Here is a 21,894-nt window from a genome sequence, read left to right on the forward strand (position 1 = left end):
TCACTAAATTTACTAATATTTACTAAGTAATTTGTGACCAAGTGAATGCATGGATGAACACGTGCAAAATACACATGGTACATTATTAAATCACTGTAATTGCAAATGAGAATATGAATGAGCTGCAGCAGCCTAATGCCACCAGTAGGTGAACTGGTAACTGTGGGTTAGTTATCCTATAATTAGAACACCATCTAGCAGTTGAAGTCATCAAACTAATTTTTACACACACACATACAAACACACATACCTACATACACATATATGTAGATATGCACATATATGTAGTATATATATATATACCTGCATATATATATAAGCAACATATAGTTATGGATGAAATCTCAAAATGCAATGCTTAAGACATCATTTTACAAAGGGATATTTACTCTTTATCATCTAAAATTAAAAAACGATACTTTCTACGATTTTTGCCTATGTGCTTGTATAATAGAATGAGTATGCATGGGGATTACATACAGTCATAGCAGGCTAGAGATCTTGGGGGAGGAAAGGAGGGTAAAAGGACAGAGGCACGGAGTTTTAGCTACAGGTATATATACATTTTTTTAAAAAGGAAATCTGCTGGGATTTTTTTCTTTTGGAGTAATGAAAACATTCTGAAATGGACTGGGCTATTGTCAGCACAACGCTGTGATGAAGCTGAGAGCCACTGAGGGTACACTTTGGATGGATTGCTCAAGGAGGGGGACCATGTAACCCATTGAACCCCGTGGCGAATGATGGACTGTGGGCTAACAGGACAAATATGAGAACGTTCTCTCATGAACTGTAACAAAAATACAACGCTAATACGTGGTGTTACTAGGATGGTTGGTGGGAAAGCACATCAGTTATAAGCTATGGACTGTAGATAGTAATATTGTGATGATGTTCTGTCATTATTTGTGACAAATGTGTCACAACAGTGTAAGGCGTTGGTGGTGGGGTGATGTATGGGAACCCTGTATGGTATGTATGATCGTTCTAGCTGACACCTTCTCAGATAAAAAAATAAAAAGTTCACAACACCACCTCTGAAGTCAACTGGCCAAAATAAAGAAATCTGACGTATGATGACAAAATGCTAATATCTGTTAAATCTGGCTATAATAGTCTTAGATGTCCGTTCCATAGCTGTACTGCCCTTCCGTATGTTTGAAATCTTTTCAAATTTAAGACTGAACTTAAAATATATCATTCTCATTGCTCTGGCTTGAACAGCCTTTGGATGAGACAGTGTGGACGCTCGGGCCACTTAGATGTGTGCGGTTGTCCAGGAGACAGTGGGCACGACTTTACATGGCACAGCGCTGTCCAAGGGGAAGGACTGGGTTGGACACAGAATTAGAAATGATGAGGTTTGGCGACTGTAGACCAGCTTTGTGATTTAAGTAGCTAAGGAGACGTGGTGCCTTTCGTTGGATGGGGAGAATTTGAGGGGAGGCACAGGTGTGGGGACCTGGGAAGAGAAACGCTCAGCTTTAGAGATGCCAGGTTTGAGCTGCCTTGGCGAAATCCACGGAGATTCGTGAAGCAGAAAAAAACATATGATTCCAGGGCCCAGAACGGAGGTCTGGTCTGCAGAGAGAAATTGCTCAGATGTTGTTATCGATGTGGTCTTTAAAGTCAGGAGAGTGGCTAGAACTCCTCCCGGAAAGACCTTAAAGCGAGAGGGAAAGAGGCAGCCCAGGACCAGTTTCTAAGTAATGTTAAATAACTAGAAGTTTCAGAAGAAAAGGGATTAAAAGAACCTGGAAAGACATAGCTAGAAAAGAGAGAGACATGAAAAATTCCAGGTTTGGGGTTCGGGAAGCCTACTGAAGAGACGATTGAAAGGAGGAAGTGGCCAGGCGTGGCACGCAGGAAAACGGGGCCTGAGCAGCCTGAGCAAGGGCGGCCGGGTGACTTGGTCTTTGGGGAGGAAGTTGGAGGAGTTGACTCCTGGCTGAGTGAGAGTCATGTCCATTTTTAAGACTCTTCTGGGCCTGTGCTTGGCTACGGCGGTTAGCAGAGAAAGAGGGTATCACCTTGCCAGAGAAGAGAGGTCAAGGGAGGCTTTTAGGAAAAGGGAGTGGGGTTAGGTTCTCTGTGTTTTGTCTCTGATAACTCTAGTTGCTCTGCTTTCAGACGGGGTGGGGGGCAGGAAAAATTAGGAGTAGAACAGGGGAGGTGAGAGCAGGGCTGGCTTCTGCTCATTGAGCCAAGAGAAGGTTGAAGGGTGCAAATTAGCTGGGCAGGGGCAGAAAGCGTGGACGGGGGTGGCTCCTGGGAGAGGCAGGGAGGCTCCTTCGGCCAGAGCCACCTGCTCTCTGCTTTGCTCCTGTGGACGTGCCAGGTGGCCCTGTGTGCCTTTCTAGGCAAAGAGATATGTGCTGAATTACTTGCTTTATTTAAACAGGCAAAATAAAATAAGAGCTTATTGAAATGAATTCGTTTTCAGTAAGGCGTGACTTCTGGGAATTGCAGCAAAATCCAAATTGATGGAAAGTGCAGTTGCAGAGCAGCTGCTTGAGATAGATTTGGAGTGGAGGTGTGTAGAAAGCTGGTCCAGATCCTGAGTTGTAGGATGATTTCAGTTATGCTATTTTGTTTCCATATGTTTTTATAAAGAACAAATGTTTGGTTTAGAGGCAGGAGAAATCTAAACAATGGAAACTGCAGAAGGATCCTAGGGTAAATTGAAAAACAAACGGATAAATGTGTGTGTGTAAATATTCAGTTAAACATTGCCTATCATCTCTTTGCTAATGAACTTGTTTCAGAAACAAAAAATCAGAGAGACCCTCTGGAATAGTGATTTTTTTACACTTTATATCCTATTATATTAAGATTGCTACTGCATCTTTTAACCAGGGAATTTAACCAGGAAGGTTGCATTTTACTACTCTATAATAAGCGATCAATTTTGTAATATTGTGAAGAAACGGGAATAGAAGCTAAAATTGAATCGTTCCCGTAATAGTTTACATGAGGGATTATTTCCGATAAGGTATACTCCATTTTGGTGCCAGTTTGCACCTGTTTCAAGATGTGATCATCAGGGCATAAAGCATAAGTTACTTCCCTGACCAAAGTCTATTTCCATGTGTTGGAACAAGATGGCTGCCGACGTCTGTGAGGGTTCGGGCTTCCTTCCTCTGGGCTCAGCGCCTCTCTTTTCTCCAGCTGTAGACTATGAGGCTCTCTAGACTTTGTGTCTCTCCACAAGGTCAGCTGTAGACTATGAGGTGAACAGCTCTGTCTGTCTCCCTGGGGTTTCTGTCGTGTCTAAGGAGCTATCTCTACTCCTCTGTGTTCTTCTCCTGGCTCAGGTCCTTTCCTCCCGGGGCTGGCTTCTCTTTCCTCTGTGTGCTGACTTCCTGGGGCTCCAGCTTAAAGACTCCAGCTTCAAACGCCAACATCAAAACTCCAGCAGGCAGAAAGCCTCAACTCTGTCCTTTGCAATGCCTTTTATCTGTGAATCCCCACCCATCAAGGGGTGGGGACTCAATGCCCTAATGATGTGACCCAATGAAAGATCTAATTATAGCTCAGTCATGCCCAGGTACAGATCAGATTACAAACATAATCCAGTATCTATTTTTGGAATTAGTAACCATATCAAACTGCTACAAGGGCAAAAATTAACCTTGGTCCCCAAGTTCCAGAGGGACAAATGTAGATTAGAAGGCTAAAGAAGTGTCTACATACTCTGGGAAGAATTTTTATTGTGACTATAACTTTTCAAATTAATGAAATATTACCATGTGATTTTACATTCTTGGCCATCATTTTATATCCTTTGCCTGATGTTTATATCTGTAGTTTATTGAAAGTTAATTTTGGGTTGCAAGAATTTTTTAGATTATAATTAAGGCATTTGTCTTAGACATTTTATGTATGCTCTGCTGAAAGAAAACTTAGTATGTTATATAAAAATTTAAATGCATTGAAGGAGGAATGATTGTTTGCATTATAAAAGAATATTTCACTTTTTACAAGGTTGTAATTGTACCACCCAAATAAAAAGTTTCCTTAGTACTTAACTGTATGGATTGTAGGAGGAAAAGCTTAAATCAACCTTTTAGGACTCTTTCAGTTGTAAAAGTATATGGATACGGTTGTAAAAAATAAATATTGTTATTCTGTTCTTTAGAATAGGATTTAATGAAGGCATCGATAATTGTTAGAGGCAATGGCAGAACCTTTTCATAGCGATGACGTTGGTGAAAGAGGAAAAACAAGTGGTGTGAAACTCAGAATAACCTACATAATCAGAAGAGTGGATATTTATGCCGTAATCATTAAAATGTTGGTCAGTATTTAAACAGAACCTTGAAAAGAAAGGTGTTTTGCTACTTAATACTTCATGCATTCCATAGGGTTTTTCCTGTAGGTATTGGGAGAGGGGGGAATGGGAGAGTTGCTTTCTTATTGAAATTAACTTATGGGGTCTTGACGTTACTTCTAGTGGTTTGCTACTTCATTGTGTGTTTACGCAGATTAAATGAGAAAATAATTATCAGCTTCTTAATATGACAGTGGTTAGCATGTAATAAATGTTTACTAATGAGCTAGTGTTATGACAGACTATGCCCTATCACTTTCTCAACCTGGTTTTTACTATGTATGTTACAGTTTATGTATATCTATAAATGTGTTTATGTATGCATGTGTGTATTTATGTGATTCTGTATGTATTTAATCTAACAATCTTAATGAGTTTTATCTTCGTCTGATCTGAGTTGTGTTTACTATAAAAGAGGGGAATCCTTTTATCTGTACGTTTGAGTGTGATGTGTCCCATTGCACATAGTAGAAGTTTACCAATCCTGTTGGGTCAGTGTATGTCTGTCCTTCTGTTTACAGGCACAATTGAGTTTGAAACCTGTAGGAAAAAATTAATGTAGATCCTTTCCTTTAAAAATCTTCAAGGGAAACAACACTCTTGTCTTTTCTTCTTAGTAATAAGCTTCCATTATAAAATGCTTCCACTCAAGATTCACTGTGGCCTCCTCTTTGCTTTAGCAAAGTCAGTGTTAAAAAATATTTTCCAGATAAGTCAAAGGATATTGCTTAACAGCTTGTCATAAAGACCTAGTTCTCTTGTGAGCTAGAAGATGTTTCAGCGGATTGAATGCTCTTTATCTCTTCTTCATCCAGAGGCCCCATCATAAATGATAATAAAGGAATAAAAAACACATAAACCAACAACAGAAAGAATTGATGGGGGACCAGCCCAGAAAAGAAATCTCACATTGTTTCTGGCAGCCTGGAAGCTGATGAAGACATGGGGCGATTGCGGCATGGCGGGGGCAGCTGCTTCGCAGGAAACTCTTAGGGAACGTGGCTGAGATGCATCAGAAGCCCCCAGACTCGGGGCTCTGAATACCCATGGGTGATTGACCTGGGCACCGATGAGGTCCAGGGTTGATGGGATATCTGTGGTCAGACCACCTTCCAGACCCTAATCCCTATCACTCTTATTCCAGTGGTACAGCCAAGGAGTAGACCAGATGTTTACCCCTCAGGCTAATTTCTGGAGCTATTGACAGAACTGTCTGGGGTGACCCCGGGAAGCTAGACTGGAGATTGGTTTCTTAGAAGGAGAATTACCCTGATGAGAATTACTACCACAGGTCAAAAGCTGCTCTTCCGGCACATGGCCCTCCCCTCCAGGCGTTCTGGAGTCTCACATTTAAGTGTGATTGAGGACCAAGGGTCCCTGATGCTTCTGGAAAGTCTCTGGTAGGAGAGAGGAAGAGGGAGCTAGAGAAACAACCAAACAACCCCAGGAATCAGAGAGGATCCAGGGAATAGAAGGGGGAGAAAACCTCTCATTACCATAATGAGAGGTTTTGAAAACTGCCTCTGTTAAAAAAAAAAAAGTTCTAGGAGAGAAAAACAAGCAGAGAACAAGAAAGAGCCATTGTAAATTAACAGTATGAATGTCAAAATACATTCAAAGAAGAGTTGGTTGAAAGCGAGTTTGAAAGAACTATCCAGAAAGCAAGTTGAGAGAATTATCTAGGAAGAACAACAGAAAATCCTCTGTGCGCTTAAACTCTAGAATATAGGAATAGGACTGATGCTCCTTTTCCTTTTTTTAATCTAGTGAATGCTTGAGTGGAAATGGCCATTGTGTTTGGTGTAATTATTCTCTGCATCTTTCCAATGAATGGAAATCCATGAAGCAGCCGGCTGCCTCAGTGGACTGCCTTTGGGCTTTGGTGATGTGAAAGAGAGATTAGGACTTGGGTGGACGGCGTTTGTCCACGCGGCCCCGTCCCGGTGGCTTTGTTCAGGGTCCACCTGAATGGGCAGCTGTGACGGAGCTCTTGGTAGCCACAGGGGACAATGCACTTGAGAAGTGACAGCATCATCGGGCTGTTTATGTTCACCTGCGCTTGACTGAGCTGGAGACCCAACCTTGGTGGTGTTTTATCAAATTCCAAAAGAATGGTGGCAGGTCTGCCTTTTGTTTGCAACTCTTTGGAGAGGACTTTCTAATCCGGATAAAGCTGCTGTGGGATTTGGAGGCCCTCTCTAAATGTCCCCACAAAAAGTGTGTGGGTGTGTTTCTTTTTTTCTGAAAGTCATGTTCATATTTGCTTCTTTCCATGGATGTGGGTTTCTCCCCCAAATGGGGCGTTATTGAAATGTAACTTGGAATTTTAAAAAGATATAGTTGTATGTGCATAGAATACTTACAACTAAATAAAACCTTGAAACAATGTCCATGGAAAGGATGTAAAGAGATCCTGAGCTCATCAGATTTTATGCTTATGGAGATCTAGGATTTTCCTTCGATAAATTTAAAAGTTAGAAAAACGATCATCTGTGTTGTGGATAAACTTTCCTTCACCTGAAATTGCAGATTATTTTTCTTGGCAGTTATCTTTCCTGCCGTACGATTCACATAGGATTTTGCAGTCAGGCGTGTGGCAGGCTGTGGGTTTCCAACATTTAATGTGTTGATCAGCCTTTCAATTCAAAGGAAATGATGACCCAGGGAAAGGAATTGACTTCTGTTTGGATTACTACCTTTGTACTCCTCTGATTCTGAGTTTCTGGGGAGAGATGTTATACTATGGTAAATAAAAATTTATCATTTTCAGTGTATCCCCAAATCCTCAAGATTGAGGAAGGAACAAGCATAAGTGGGGAGTGCAACTATGGCCCAAAATAGACTTATTATTCCAGTAATGAAAGAACCTGTAACAGGGATACAAAGACAGTGACCACCAGAGGTTCTGAGGGGAGGGAGAGGGAAGAACAGGTGGAACATGGGGCATTTCTAGGGCTGGAATTGTTCTGCATGATATGGCAATGATGGATACAGGCCATTACACATTTAACAAAATGTGTAATTTAACAAAACCTTTAAAATTGTGTGGTGCAAAGTGCCAATCATAAAGTAAACTGTAGGCCATGGTTAGTAGCAAAGCCTCAATATGTGTTCATCAGTTGTAACAAATGTACCACACTCATGTAAGATGCTATTAATAGGGGAAAATGTGAGGGGGGAGGGCATGGGGAATATGGGAATCCCCTATATATATATATATATATATATATATATATTTTTTTTTTTTTTTTTAAGATTTATTTTTATTTATTTCTCTTCCCCTTCCCCTCCACCCCCGCCCCAGTTTGTCTGCTCTCTGTGTCCATTCGCTGTGTGTTCTTCTGTGTTTGCTTGTATTCTTGTCAGCAGTACGGGGAATCTGTGTCTCTTTTTTTGTTGTTGTTGCGTCATCTTGCTGTGTCAGCTCTCCGTGTGTGCAGCAACACTCCTGGGCAGGCTGTACATTCTTTCATGCTGGGCAGCTCTCCTTACTAGGTGCACTCCTTGTGCGTGGGGCTTCCCTATGTGGGGGACACCCCCGCATGGCACGGCACTCCTTGTGCACATCAGCATTTGCGCGTGGGCCAGCTCCACACGGGTCAGGATGCTCCCACGTGGTAGGCGGATGTTCTATCCCTTGAATCAAGTCTGCTCCCCAAAGAAAAAAAAATTGCAGTTTTTAAGCTTGGAGTTACAAGGATAAATGGACAAATGGAACATTGCAGATTATCTCCTATTGCAATAAATTCTGAGGAACCATCAGGCAACTTTTATTGTAGCAGAATTTAACCAAAAATTAGATATTGGTTAAAATAAATCCATTGTCTGGGGATTGCAAATTTGTTGTAAGTATGGTGATATTTGTGACACTAGACTTATTATATAGTTGAAAATGTTAGACTTTTGAGAACTAAATGTTCACTGAAAAAGTTTTCTTTTAGAATTAGCAAAATTTCTTTAGTCCAGTTACTATTTAACCTAAAATGCTCTGTTTAACTTTATAGCTAAGAGATGTTTTCCATGGAGAGTAATTTGTCTGGATATTCTATGGCACATAAAAGATTGCTTCAGAGTCTTGTGCGGAAATATATTTATGGAAAGTTATAGGACCTCTGGAACTTCAGGGCTCACAGGTTGTAAATTTTGGAGCCATCTCTAGTGCTCTCTTGCCAAGACTCAGACAATTTAAATTTAAACATTCATAGGCTGCTTGCATAGTTTTAATACTTTAATTGAAATGTTAACTTAGATTGTGTACAGGTTAGAAGCTCTACATGGCAATCTGAGTTTTCTTCTCAAAGTGGATATCAACATAATTCTGTTTGGCTGAGGACTGTTCATCATTCAAGTCTATTAGTCATCTTCTTTCATAAACAAATATGAAATGCACATGTCATTAGATACGCTTGTATATTTTCTAATTTTTAAAGTTTGTCCAAGACAGTCATTCATATAATATCTCTATCATCCCTACAATTTAAATTATTGATTGTCTGCATGAAAAAGCGTTGGTGAGTTTTTTGGCAAGTCTAGTGGAAAAGCTTTGGCGAGTCTTGTGGAAATACTCCATGTGAGATTGCAGTCTAAATTTTTGGGTTTCAAGCTGTCTCTGCTGCTTGCTTTTTCTTTGAACTTGAGCATAAGTTAGTTAAGAACAGCCCCCTCTTATTGTTTGGAGGACTAAAGGTGATCAAGACAGTGAAAGGTCTTTGTAAAGCATGTGGTGAATGCAAATTTTAATTATCTTATGTGGTATGACTTTTGGTCTTTTTAATTACTTTAGGGCAAATTTAAAAGTGGGTGTGGCCTAGAAAAAAATGATGACTCCATTTGCCAGTGATGGAAAAAGATATAATTTTTGTCCCCACTTTATGTGTTGCCTCATGTGTAAAATAAGGAAGATGGTATTTTATTTGACCAAAAATATATATATAGTGGGAAAAAAGGATGGGTTGGATGAATTGTTCTTGGTGACAAGTAGGTCAGAGGTTAGACATTGTTATATCTTGGCTTTCCAACCTTGTTTTCAGTGATTGAAATGACAGATGTTGGTGCTTTTCCCCTTTATGCTGAGAAGCTGCTTGTTTCAGTCTGGAATTTGTGGGAATGAATAAGCAACTGGCAGGACTATAGAGTACTTTAATATATACCTTATAATAAAACAATAGATATAATCATTGTTAATATATATTATTTATGTACATAGCCTCTTTAATTCTTCTAGCACTCCTATAAGAAAAAGGTGAGCACCATTTTACAGATGAGGACATGTAGTATGGGAGAAACTGAGTAAATTACTCCAAGCCCTAGCGCTAGCAGAGGCAGAGCCTCCACTGGAAGGAGATGTGCCTTGCTCCACCACCGTGTCTTTCCCAGCAGACCATCATGGCCTAGCTCCCTGTTGTAGTAACTCCGTTCCTTTAGGTTTGAGCTAGAGGGACGTAAACAATGGATGAGCCACTTGAGTTGTGAACCTCAGGAAGGCTCAGTGTTGGATGCATCCTTGGGGGAGCGCACCTGCCTGCTGGCTCTTCATATAAGGTGAGCGTCGGAGTCACAGTTTCTGAGATTCCGTGGCAAAGTGTGTTGCTCTCCCGTTTGCAAATCCTGTGGTGCCTTGGGAAGGCTTAGTGTTTGGCAGGGGTTAATGGAACCTCTGGTGGAGCTTGGGAGCTATGCCAAGAAGTTACATGTTTCTTGGGTCTTGGGTTCTAAGCATTGTTAGATTGTTGGCCAGTTCGAGTTTTCTTTTTCAGAAGGGTCTCATGTATGTTCTTTCCTGTTCCCTATTTTGGACCCTCTCTCTTTGTACTTAAGATTGATGCTGCAGCTTTTTCTTTGGCTTTCCTCCTTTTAGATTTTCAATTTAATTCAAACCTTTCTACTGTCGCCAGGTCCATTTTCTGCAGGGACTTCCCATTTACTAAACTTTTATGTTGACCTTCTGGGCTGTCCATATTTTACTTCTCCCACTTAGCATTATTTCCTGGTGCTCCACAGCTTGACTGGGGCCGTGGTCTTGTGATAATTGTACTTTTTCCTTCCAATTTATGCCTCAGTCTATCACTCTCACTAGCTTATGCTGTTCCCACTAGCCTGCACATCCCTCCCTCCACTTCTTGACCTTTTAAAATCTTATGTGTCGTTCACGGCCTGGTTTTATTTTGCCAGCTGGAAAACTTTGCTCTATTCAGCTCTTCTTGGAACCTACAGAATTATAGACATTGTATTCCCTTCTGTTTTTCTCTTTTTTTTAAATAGGTGGTATGATTTCAGGACTCACAGTCTTTCTTTAATCTTGATGGCCACCAAAGTCTAGGCACATGATAGATGTGATATCACAGCTCGTTGCCTGTCATTGCCTCCGTTTTAGTTCTTACTTAAGCACTGTGCTTAAAATAATTTTAAAAAGTTGAATTAACACATGCATACTGAAAAGTGCTGTGACTTAAAATCGATGTGCTATTTCACTGCAGAATTGAAGGGTGTTTCTTCTCTGTCTCTCCAGCAATCAAAGAGAAGTATGCAGACTGGACGGAATTTCTCATACAAGATTTGACTGGCTCACGGACAGCGCCCGCCAACTTACTGGAAGGTGTATGTATTGTTGTTATACAGCTCTTATATGTCTGAAGCGTCACAGTTACATGAGCTCAAACCTAACAGCGCCTTTGCATATATCCTTCTTTAGATCATGCCTATACAGAGATTGCCAAATGCAAACAGCTTAATTTCTTATTGTTTTGTTTTTCCTGAATTACTTATAAACAATTCTAATGGCATTGAAAAATCTTCACTTGTGGTATAATCAATACATGGAAGATTTGCTTCTATGTGAATGCAGTTTAAAATAATATCATGTTAGGATTACGTTTTCCTATCCTATACGTATTAGTCTTTATCATATATTAGTGACTTTAAATATAATCCTGTAGAAGACGTATTTTGTTCAGGTGACAACTAAGGATACATGTGCTATCGTGGAAGCCCATAAGTTATTTTGATAGATGATTCCATTAAACATTCCATTTTGGGTGGATAACTCCAAGAGTTGAACACACAGGTGTGAACTCATAATTGAGTTAGTCTACCTTATGAAAACAAGAAGAGAAATGGCTAACCATATTTAAGTATGGTTAAGTTAATTTTATGGTGTGAAAGACCAAAGTTTAATCTGAAATCTTGATTTGAAATAATTTTACAATGAAACACTTTTATGTTGACTATATAATCAAATAGGGAGAGAACTGTACTGTGTTGGAAATAATTACTGAATTAACTAGATATAGTTCAAGAATGCCCCTAAACAAAGGGAAGACACAAAGGAATAACAACGATTCAATATGGATTTTGACAATATCATTATTTTCTTAACCTTAACCGTCCCTCCTTTCATAAATCCCGTGTGTGTGTGTGTATGTGTGTGTACACAGGTTAGAGTACTGCTGTCTAATGTACAGTTAACTGAATTTTGTTTTATGAAGGTTTTGCCTACTGTGTTTGTTTATTGAATCTTAGTGGTCACTATATTATTTGTTTGGTTACCAAATCTAAATAATGATTGTTCACCCTTACAAATGGACAAATTATCTTACTATGTTAGTTTTTTTTTTTAATTTAACATATTTGCTGACAAGGCTTGTTATAGAAACAGCCTTTTCCTATGCTAATATATGCTAAAAAGTTTCCTTAGAAGGGGCAGTAATTAATATTCTATAAAACAAAGAACTATCAGGTTAGGCATATAAATAACTTTGTATAATCTAATTTGGCTGGTTATTAATGAGTATTTAACATGTTATCTACACATACTAATGCTTTATTCACCTAGTTAGGGTATGAGAGATTCTTAGTTATTACAGTAATACTGTCTCAAGATAAATGTCTCTCAGAGCCATGGTATAATTTTATAACCCATATTAGATATATCCATCAATTGGAAAAGTCAGCATTTTGCCACCACATGTTTTCCAGCCCCAGGGAACTTTGGGTGTAAATCACCTTAAAGATACACTGGTTTCTAACAAATGCAGTTTTATCGGGAAGGGTGATTTGTTTGGGGAGCAATTAGCACCAACTGTGATTTTTCTATTTACATGTGATTTGTGTGGTTGGGAACAGAATTGGGTAAAATGGAAATGCGTGTGGGAGGGGTGGGAAGGGGATGAATTGCTGTGGAGGGGCTGGGGGAGGAGGGAAACAGCAGACTGTTTGCCAATAGCTTGGATGATGGTGTGAAAAAATATTATCTTCTGCTGTCATCTGTTTCCATGAGAACCTTAAAATAAAGTTTAAAATAAGGAGTTTTGCTTCTGTTTAAACAGCCTCTGCGAGGGAAAGGCCCTATAGACCTCATTACAGTTGATTCCTTAATAGAACTTCAGGATTCTCAGAGCCCTTTTCAGTACTGGATAGTTAGTGTGATTGACAATGTCGGAGGAAGATTACGCCTTCGCTATGTGGGATTGGAGGACACTGAATCCTATGACCAGTGGTTGTTTTACTTGGATTACAGACTTCGACCAGTTGGTTGGTGTCAAGAGAATAAATACAGAATGGACCCACCTTCAGGTAAGGGCTCAAAGCTTTTGCTAACTCTAAAGTATTTCATCTACTTTGCATGGATATGCCACGTAGGAAATATGCCCTATTTTCTTGGGCGTGTATTCGGAGAAGCTGTTAGCACTGAGGTATCTTGTACATCCGTGTATGTGAATATTAAGTATTTTAACTTCGGAATACTTTCCATAGGGAATAAAACCCCAAACCTCAACCCATCGTGTCCCAAGAGGGGAATGTATTATTTCAGGCTGTGGGGAAGGTAATCTAGTTCAGAAATGGAAGGCACGATAGTCGGAATTGGGGAATGTGGTCCACTTTCTTTTTAGGAATTGTCCTAGTCTTGCAAGCAGGTTCTAAAATCTGTTTATCCATCCATCCATCTGACCATCCAAACAAAATGATCATCGCACAGTCTCTTCAACCAGGAAATGGCACAGAAGCAGTCATCGTGCTTTTTCCCTGGCACATCATGGATCTTATTGAGCTTCAAATGCACTATTCGATGACTTTCCACAGACTTAATTGGACAGAATAGTGCATTATGCTTTCTGACACACCTGACTGGGCAAACATCTCAGTGTTTACAAAATAACTCTTCTTGAATGCGTACTGTGTGCCTGCTGATTTTACATCTGTTATGTTGTTTATTTTGATTCCACAAAAATGCTGCGTGTTTGGTGTGAATGTTTCATTTTAACATAGAGAGAACTGAGGCTGGGGATAAGCAGCTTGCCTAAGATCACCCAGCTCCAAGACAGGGTATGTTGCTAGATACACCCCTTCCTGGGTCCACCCCACTCCCCCATTGGCCCTTACAGGTCTTACCAAAATATTAAAGGGAAGCCTGAGAACAAAAACGTTGGGTTCTTATGGAACTAAAGATGCTGAGGAGGAAATAGTCATTTCTTTCAGGAATTGCTGATCTTCCTTTTGGTCAATTCCACAAGAATATTTGAAGCAGAGACTTGGCTTTTTGCTTTACTAAAGTTGCCAGAGATTTTCCCTTCCATATTCGTTGCCATGAAGCTGAAGAATTCAAGGGCTTTAATTGAAAAAAGAAAAACTTCCTGGTTCTATATCTCATGTGCTTGCATTGCCAACATTTTGAGAAGCAGCTGAGAAATCTGTTTATGCCCTGAGTAATTTTGGATGATGATGGCAAATTCAGGGCCTGGCAGTATTGAGAAGAAATCTAAGCTCAGGTTTGCCTAGGGATTCATAACCTTGCAAGAAAAATTTACTTTGTGCAGAAAGTTGGATATATAAATCTCAGCTTAGTATCTAATTGCTTTATAAATTTTAGGAGAAAAATATACTTGCCGGTATAAAAATCTATAGCAAACACTATTCGTAGTTTCTTGGGAACTCTATAATTCTCCTTTTCTTTAAAATCCTTGGCTTCATGCTTAAAAACAAGAGCAGAAAGTGTCACTATAGAAACTTAGGAAATATTTGTGTATGGGATAGCTATCTCTTCTTTCAGGTGATGTGATGGCTTTATAATATAAGCTTAAAGTTTACTTGTTTTCATAATTTTCTGGACATCAGTTCTTCATTTTCATTGGAGAGTCCATGAGAGTCCTTGTGCTGGTTTGTCAAAGGTTTCCAAGGTAATATTAGTTTAAAAGCTTGTAGTTTTGAGGCTAAGAAAAATGTCCAAATCAAGGCTTTAGCAGGAGACTCTCTCCCCCATCAACCTGAAAATCAGCTGTGGGTGGTCAGGCACATGGGTATCTGCTGGTCCCTGCCTTCTCCTCTGAGCTCCATTACTTTCATTTTCTGGCTGCTCCTTTGGGACTTTCTCTCTCCTGGTCAGGCAAAGGGTGCTGATGCACAGTACTAGAACTCTGTTGGCTTTTATAAAGGATATTTATTTGGGGTAGAAACTTAAGAGTTACCAAGCCCTAAAGAGTCCAATTCAGGGTACCATAAGAGGTACTTTGACACCCAAAGTCTGTTGCCACATGTTGATGCAAGATGGCAGGCAATGTCTGTGAGAGTTCAGGCTTCCTCTTTCCTCTTAAGCCTCCATGGTCCCAGCTTCTTCCGATCTCAGCTGTAGGTGGCATACGGCCTGTCCCTCTCCCCAGGGCTCATTTCTTTCTGGGTTCAGCTGCTCTGTTTTCTTCACAAGGTCAGCTATAGACTATCAGGCTCATCTCTCTTCCCGTGACTGTGTCTCTGGAGCACTCTCTCTCCCTGCGCATCTGCTTCTGTGTGTCTACTTCCATGTGAGAGTCTGTTTTATCAGCCCAAGGGGGCTGGGACTCAGTGACGAATCACAGTCTAATGACATGGTTGAATCAAAGCCCTAATCTTAACATAATTTAATCAAACATCTCAGCTGAATCTAATACAAAGAGTATCACAGCCAGAGAAGCACATCAGTATACAAACATAATCCATATTTCTTTTTAGAATTCATAAACAATATCAAACTGCCACAGCTGGGTTCCATTGGTTTCAGCTTCTTGCTTTTGTGGGTGGGTTCCTATCTGAGCTCCTGGGTCTTTTCTCTCTGCTGTCTCTCCATATCCACCCCATTTATAAAGCATCCCAGGAAGAGGATTAAGACCCACCCTGGGTCACTCCTCACTGACATAATCTAACCAGTGGCCCCTCACTGAAGTAATTGAATCAAAAGGTCCCATGTGCAATAGCTCTAAAGCCACGATCTCCAGCTTCAAACTGTCACAGTCCTTAAAGACTTTGGGGAAGTAATTCTTCATCACAACATTATTTTTTCTCCACATTAAAATGGTTGGGACAAAAGGTTATGTATGGGAAGAAGAAAATAAGAGGCAAAAGAATACTTGAAATGTGGCTTTTTGTTTTTGAAATACAGGAGCTCAGAATGGGAACTCAGTTCCGTTCCTTCGGTAAGCAGGACCACACTCTGGAGAGACAATTATTACTTGGGTTTTGTATGTGGGAGCAAAACCCAGTACTTGGGCTTTGTGAAACCAATTTCAAGTCCCAGTGAGACTTAAATTGTAGCACCATTTCCTTAACTAAAAATACAGACGATTATGCAGTTTTAGACTTGCCTAAGAATATTCAGCTAACTTTCTTATTCCCCCAAACCACGAAACAGCCTTTGCTGTTGATGAGAAGCAGAGCCGCCGAGAGGGTGGTAGAGGAGGGGAGCTGCTCGATGCTGGGGTATAATTTGAGAGGACGCTCCAGTCCATTTCTCTTTCCATGCCCCTCTCTTCTGGGCATCCTGGGATCCCACCACTGTTGTGATAAATGATTACAACTCTTCCTTTAGTTTTTACTTGTCCTTTTCACTTTTTAAAGGGCATGATATTTCTCAACTGTGAAGAACAAATAGAGGTAATGCAGAAATGTAGAAAGGTAATAAGGGGGAGCGGGTGTAGCTCAGTGATTGAGCACCTGCTTCCCATGTATGAGGTTCCCTGGTACCTCCTTTAAGAAAAAAAAATGGTATTAGGAAGTAGCTAGGAAGGTGGTCTTCAAAACTTGTACAGAAAAGTACTGGGTTTTAGGCTGTTCACCTGGGAGAAAGACGTAGTCATTGTTTTTAGTCAACTGTGAGCAAAGACTTGAGCTTTCTGATATGAGTCTGAGGAAATAGCATTCTGGTGCTTGGGGCAGGGGAAGGGTGGGGAGATAGGAACGAGTGAAGGAAGCTGCCTCCCATCACGTGTAAGGCCGTCAAGTAGGTTCAGAAGTCCTAAAGGCGTCAGTGCTGCCCAGCTTTGGTGAAGAGTATGTGTAGGTATACAAAATGGTAAAACGGCCAATACTCAGGAATGGGGACAGTAGCCTCATGAAGTCCATACTGATTCAGGCTTTAGCAAGAGAGGATGGGAAATCCTTGCAGCACCTTTCCTTCAATGCTGAACACAAGACACATTGTGATCAGGCCAGTAGCTCCTCCAGCCTTCTGCCCCTAACACACATTTCTTGATTTTCCGGCATGCTGGTCTCCTCTGTGGTCCTTGAAGTTAATAACATTGCCCCTTGCATTGGAGTATTCTGCTTCCAGTTCTACCATGGCCCATCCCCTCACTTCACGCTCATCTTTGCTCAGGCGTCACCTGTGTAGGGAGAACTTCACTAAACCAACCAAACCCAAGGATTTTGTCTCATTCCCTTCTGTATGCCCAGTGCCTGGTGCACAGGAGTTGCCCAGTCAATAGGTGTTGAATGAGTTGACCAAATAGAAAGTGAGGAATGTCTCCAGGGAAGGAAGGAACCAGCCACGTCTGGTTCAGCTGCCGGGAGCCTCATCATCTTTTGGGATGTTGAGAGGCAATTGGAGGGGGAGGGCCCTGTATCAGTCAGCGTTCTCCAAAGAAACAGAACCAATAGGATATTTGCATGCGATACTGCTATAAATATAGCTATAGCTATAGATATAGATTATATATAGAGAGAGATTGATATGTCTATATAAAGGGATTTATTATAAGAAATTGGCTCATGCAGTTGTTGGGGCTGGCAAGTCTGAGTTTGTAGGGCAGGCTGGAAAATGGAGATTCCATTAAGAGTGATGTGGATTTCTAGAGTCTGAACTCCTTATGCTGGAAACTCAGGAAGGAGTGGAAGGTATAGACTTGAGGCAAATTCCTTCTGATCTCTGGAACCCTCAGTTCTTGCTGTTAAGACCTCCAGCTAACTGAATGAGATCTTTACTTGCAGTCAACTGATTTTAGATGCTCATCTCCTCTATAAAATACCTTCACAGCAACAATGAAGCCAATATTTGACCAGACACCATAGCCTAGCTCAGTTGACACATGGAAGTTACCATCCTCGACACAGAGTAAGGACACTCCCACAAATGACTTAGGGGTTTTGTCCTCAGTGCCACTGAAACATTAGGGAAGCTAGTAAAACCCAGTGCAGAGAAAGTAGAGATGGTCTCTGTCGATCTGATATCACGTTTGTCACCCAGGATAGCTCCAGAACTTAGAAGCTGTACAGGACAGACCCTGAGGTCTGTGATAATATTTGCTCCTTTAAATGGGATCTACAGAAACCCGGGAGACGAGAAGGAACTGAGTTTGGACTCAGCTTCTGAGTTACATTCAGGACCCTCTAGAGCCCGTGGGCAAGGTCTTCTATCCTCTGAACCCAGTTTCCTTGTCTATAAAATGGGATTGATTCTCTTCGCTGGGCTGCCGAGGGGTATTAGATACACTGAGTGCATCTTCTAGGTGTTCCACCTGGTGGGATAAGAGTATTATGGTTATACTTCGATTTTCTAAGAGGAAATTCAAGTAAGTCATTTAGAGGCCCACTGGCTTTCATATTTCTGGATTTTTGGCAAGCAAGGCCTACTTTTAAAAATAGCGGTCTTGCAGAATCAAAGGAGGTGAATATTTCTGAGGTTCCCTACTCTGAGAATTTTTTTTTTCATGTCTTTTCTTCTTCAAAATCCTTCTCCCAACCTTGTTTATTTTGGGGGGGATGGAGAGGGGCCAGTGCCTGGAGTCAGGAAGCTTCTGACTCTGACTTAAATGTTTGAGCCGTTTCTTTGACCAAACAGCGTGGTTTGCTCTCTGTCTTACTTTGCCAGGACTGCCGTGACACAGTCCCACAGAAGAGCAAGTTTAAACAGCATTAATTTACTGCCTCGTGGTTCTGGAGGCTGGAAGTCTGAAATCAAGGAGTCTGCCAGGCTGGGCTGCTTCTTGGAGGGGAGAATCTGCTCCAAGCCTCTCCCTGCTGCTGGCGAGCAGCCGGCTCTCCAGGGCGTTCCTTGCCTTGTGGCCCCGTACCTCAGCCTCTGTCTGCGGCTCTCTCTGCCTTAATAATTGTGTCTGACTTCCCTCTGCGTACCAGGACGGCCATCGTGTTGCATTTAGGGCCCCCCGTCCCATCTGGCCTCATCTTAACTAATGGCATCTTCAGGGCAACATCCTCAGGTTCTTAGAACTTCCCTGACTCCCGCTCCCGGTAGCGCTTCCTGTGAATCAGCCTGCCACCTGCTCTGGAGGGAGATGGCCCCGTGTCCAGTAGGCTTCTAGTTAAAGAGGCATCAGGACGCGGTTTAATTGCTTATTACTTCCCCACAAATAGAAATTGGCATGGTGCACGCTTAGTAAATCACCTGCACCAGGATCATTTTTAAGAAAATGGTTTATGCTCTTTTAATGGAGCGATTTATTGTCCATCAACTTGCTGGGGCAACGAGAGGGCCTCTGTCTAATGAAACTCACGCATATCGCTCTCCACTCATGGGAACCCTTGGACATTGAGGTTTTGCAGGTGGCTGAACATGCTGACAAAACTGCCGTTCGTTTGCACCTTTTCAGAAAAGAAGTATGCTTTGCTTTGGGGTTGAATTCCATTTCGGGATGTAATGTCCTCAGAAAGAAGACAAAGACTCTTTAGATTGGACGTGAGGAGCCAGAGTCGCGGGGCAGCGGGGCTTCTTAAGGAGGCGCATCTCTACTGTGGTGGGAGAGAGGGGGAGGGAGATGGCGTGATTGGGGTTGGCAGCCCGGGGGGGGGCGCTTGGGGGCCCTGTGTGTCTGGAGCTGGGTCAGGCGGGGCTGTGAGAGTCCCTGGTGGGATCAGCACATCATCTTGCTGCATTAGGCTCGTTTGGTTCTCTCCTCCTGGCCGTGGTGGGTTCCATTGCTCCTGGCCTTGAGGAATCGTCATTGCTCTTTTACCTTTTCCTTTGTCCCAGGGGCTCCCTGTGCCCCACTGAAGGGTCTAACCAGTCACAGTGATGGGGAGACGAGGATACGAGGCAGGCTTTTAACAATGATCCCTTTCCCTACTCTTTCCATCTTCAGACCCTTCCTTTGGTCTTGGCTTTGGCAGTCCCATCCTTTCTCTTGAGGCTGTTCTCCTTTCACTACCACGCCCAGGTTGAACTCCCACCCACCTCCTTCTGCGTTGCTGGAGAAGTGACTTTGTTCACGTTCCTCAGGAAGCTTCTGTCTGGTGTTTCTCTCTTGACCCTCTGGAACTGCCCTAGTCGATGTCCTGGAGTCTCCTGGGTGTACCTCCTGTTAACTGAGATCCTCATCAGGCATCCTTGTGCCAAACCCTGAGGGCATTCCAGTGCCCCGTCTCATGCCCTGTGAACTGGTCTCTTTTCCTACTTTGGGGCACCCTGGGACAATCAGTTTCTCTCTCTAGGTGCCTCTCGCTCACCGCTCAGTCCCTGCAGATGTGTTTACGGAGTTCCCACTCTGGGACGCTAAAATATATTGAGCACTACTAAGAAGAATTGCGTTCTCTTTTCATTCTGATAGAGAAATGCCAAACTGGAAAAAAAAAATTCCCTCCAAAGTAGAAGAGTATGAATGAAATCCTAGGAAGGATACTAGTCCATAGACAGAAGTAAGCGTATGTTGTCATTAGCAGCCCTTTTTGCCTTTTTTGTGTAACTGTGCAGTGCAGTGATAACTTGACTGGTTCTGGCAGTTAATGGTAATGGTTCAGATGTCTAAATAAACTGCTAGAATGCCTATCTCCTACCTGGGGCTTAAATTAAGCTCAAGGTGAGTCCAAAAGCTATGAAGAGCACAATATATAGCTCCATGCTAAAACAACAACAACAACAAAAAGCAGATGTGCAAGAAATAAAAAAATATATAGCCCCAAAGGTGTAATGTTGCCTTTTAACTGTGTTTAAATCCATATTCATATCCTGTCTGTCTGAAGTAGCTTGAGTTGATATAGTGAAAGTATAAACATACCTACTTCCAGCATGCGCTTCTGCAAATCCTATTTTGATAAGGTCTTAAATCGGTTGAGAGCAGGTCATAAAATTCCCCTGCAGTTTCAGCAATCGGTACAAACAGGCGCTCAACAATTTCTTTCCTTTTAATTTTGCATTCAGGCACTGGAACCTCCCTTTGTAAATCCCTCTTCCCTCCTCTGCCTGGGGAAAAATATTGGGCAACATGTGGTGTGTTTGCAACATTTCGAGTGTAAATATTAAAACTTGGTTGCTAAATTTTGATTTACCTTTTAATAATTTTATGACTTACACAGACTATTTTCAGCACATGAGAGCTTAGCGATCTAGTGAAAAATATGCTGCCGTGACTCTTAAATGCCAGACAAGAGTTGCTTGTATTTCGGAAACTTATAAGCTAATACGTCCTTCACCAGGGGATATTACTTTTTAGACTCTATGTGGAAATTGGGGCAATGGCTTCCTGCTGAAAGTTTTGCTAACATGATTTATGCCATTAAATTAACAACAGAATGCCAATGGAATGTATGCCAATTCTCCTTGACTAGGACCCTATTAGATTTATTCTTCATTTCTGATGCTGGCTTCCCAAGTTGCTCTTTAATTTCAGAAAAACCCCTTAGCAGGTGGGTGAAGTCTTAGAGTTGCTGAGCATGCCGAAGTAGCATGGAAGCCCAGGAAGATAAAATCCAAGAAAGAACGACCCAGCAGAACCCTTTAGATCTAAAACTCTTACGTGGTTTGCTGTCGCTACAGAAATCTATCCTTTGAAGATGGCGTCTGAATGGAAATGTGCTCTGGAAAAATCCCTTATTGAGGCTGCCAAGTCTCCTCTTCCAATGGAAGTATTCAAGGTAAGATACCCATTCACGGCGATTTACGCACTGTTTACACAAGGACAGACTGTTTAAAACGTTTTCTACGTCAAATCACTTCCCACTGTTAACACAGCTCCCTTCTGGGGCAGTTGCCGTTTTAAATGTTTGAAATTTTACCTGCTCTGTTTTGTTATTTTTTGTAAATCTTAGTCCACTCCCAGTTTGTGAGATACTGATGAAAGCTTTTTAGGCTTACCCGTTCTTTTCTGTAATGCATATGCTAAAAATCTCATTTTCAACCCACCTCCCCGCCCAGAGAAACAAAAGGAAATACGGGAAGTCTAACTTTGCTGTCAGCTTGGTGAGATGACAGCAAATGATGCTTCTCTCTGCCCCTTGCTGAGTCTTCTTGATGACTCCTTGTGCGAGCATCTCCTGGGTGCCCGGCGTTTGGCTGGGTGCCGATACAGCGATGGAAGGCTTGGGAAACACCT

General features: G+C 41.7%; 1 protein-coding gene across 5 annotated transcripts in view; it reads left to right on the forward strand.

Annotated features, from left to right (window-relative positions):
- Nucleotides 1-21,894, forward strand: part of SFMBT2 (Scm like with four mbt domains 2) — a 274,334-nt gene that overhangs the window by 126,087 nt on the left and 126,353 nt on the right. For all 5 annotated transcript variants that reach the window (XM_058282433.2, XM_058282436.2, XM_058282432.2 and 2 more), the window contains exons 5-7: nt 10,839-10,927; nt 12,655-12,901; nt 21,339-21,436. In XM_058282433.2, coding sequence (XP_058138416.1) covers nt 10,839-10,927; nt 12,655-12,901; nt 21,339-21,436 — 434 coding nt within the window. The remainder of the gene's footprint in view (nt 1-10,838; nt 10,928-12,654; nt 12,902-21,338; nt 21,437-21,894) is intronic.

Source organism: Dasypus novemcinctus, chromosome 20, assembly GCF_030445035.2.
Source record: "Dasypus novemcinctus isolate mDasNov1 chromosome 20, mDasNov1.1.hap2, whole genome shotgun sequence".
Classification (NCBI taxonomy): domain Eukaryota; kingdom Metazoa; phylum Chordata; class Mammalia; order Cingulata; family Dasypodidae; genus Dasypus; species Dasypus novemcinctus.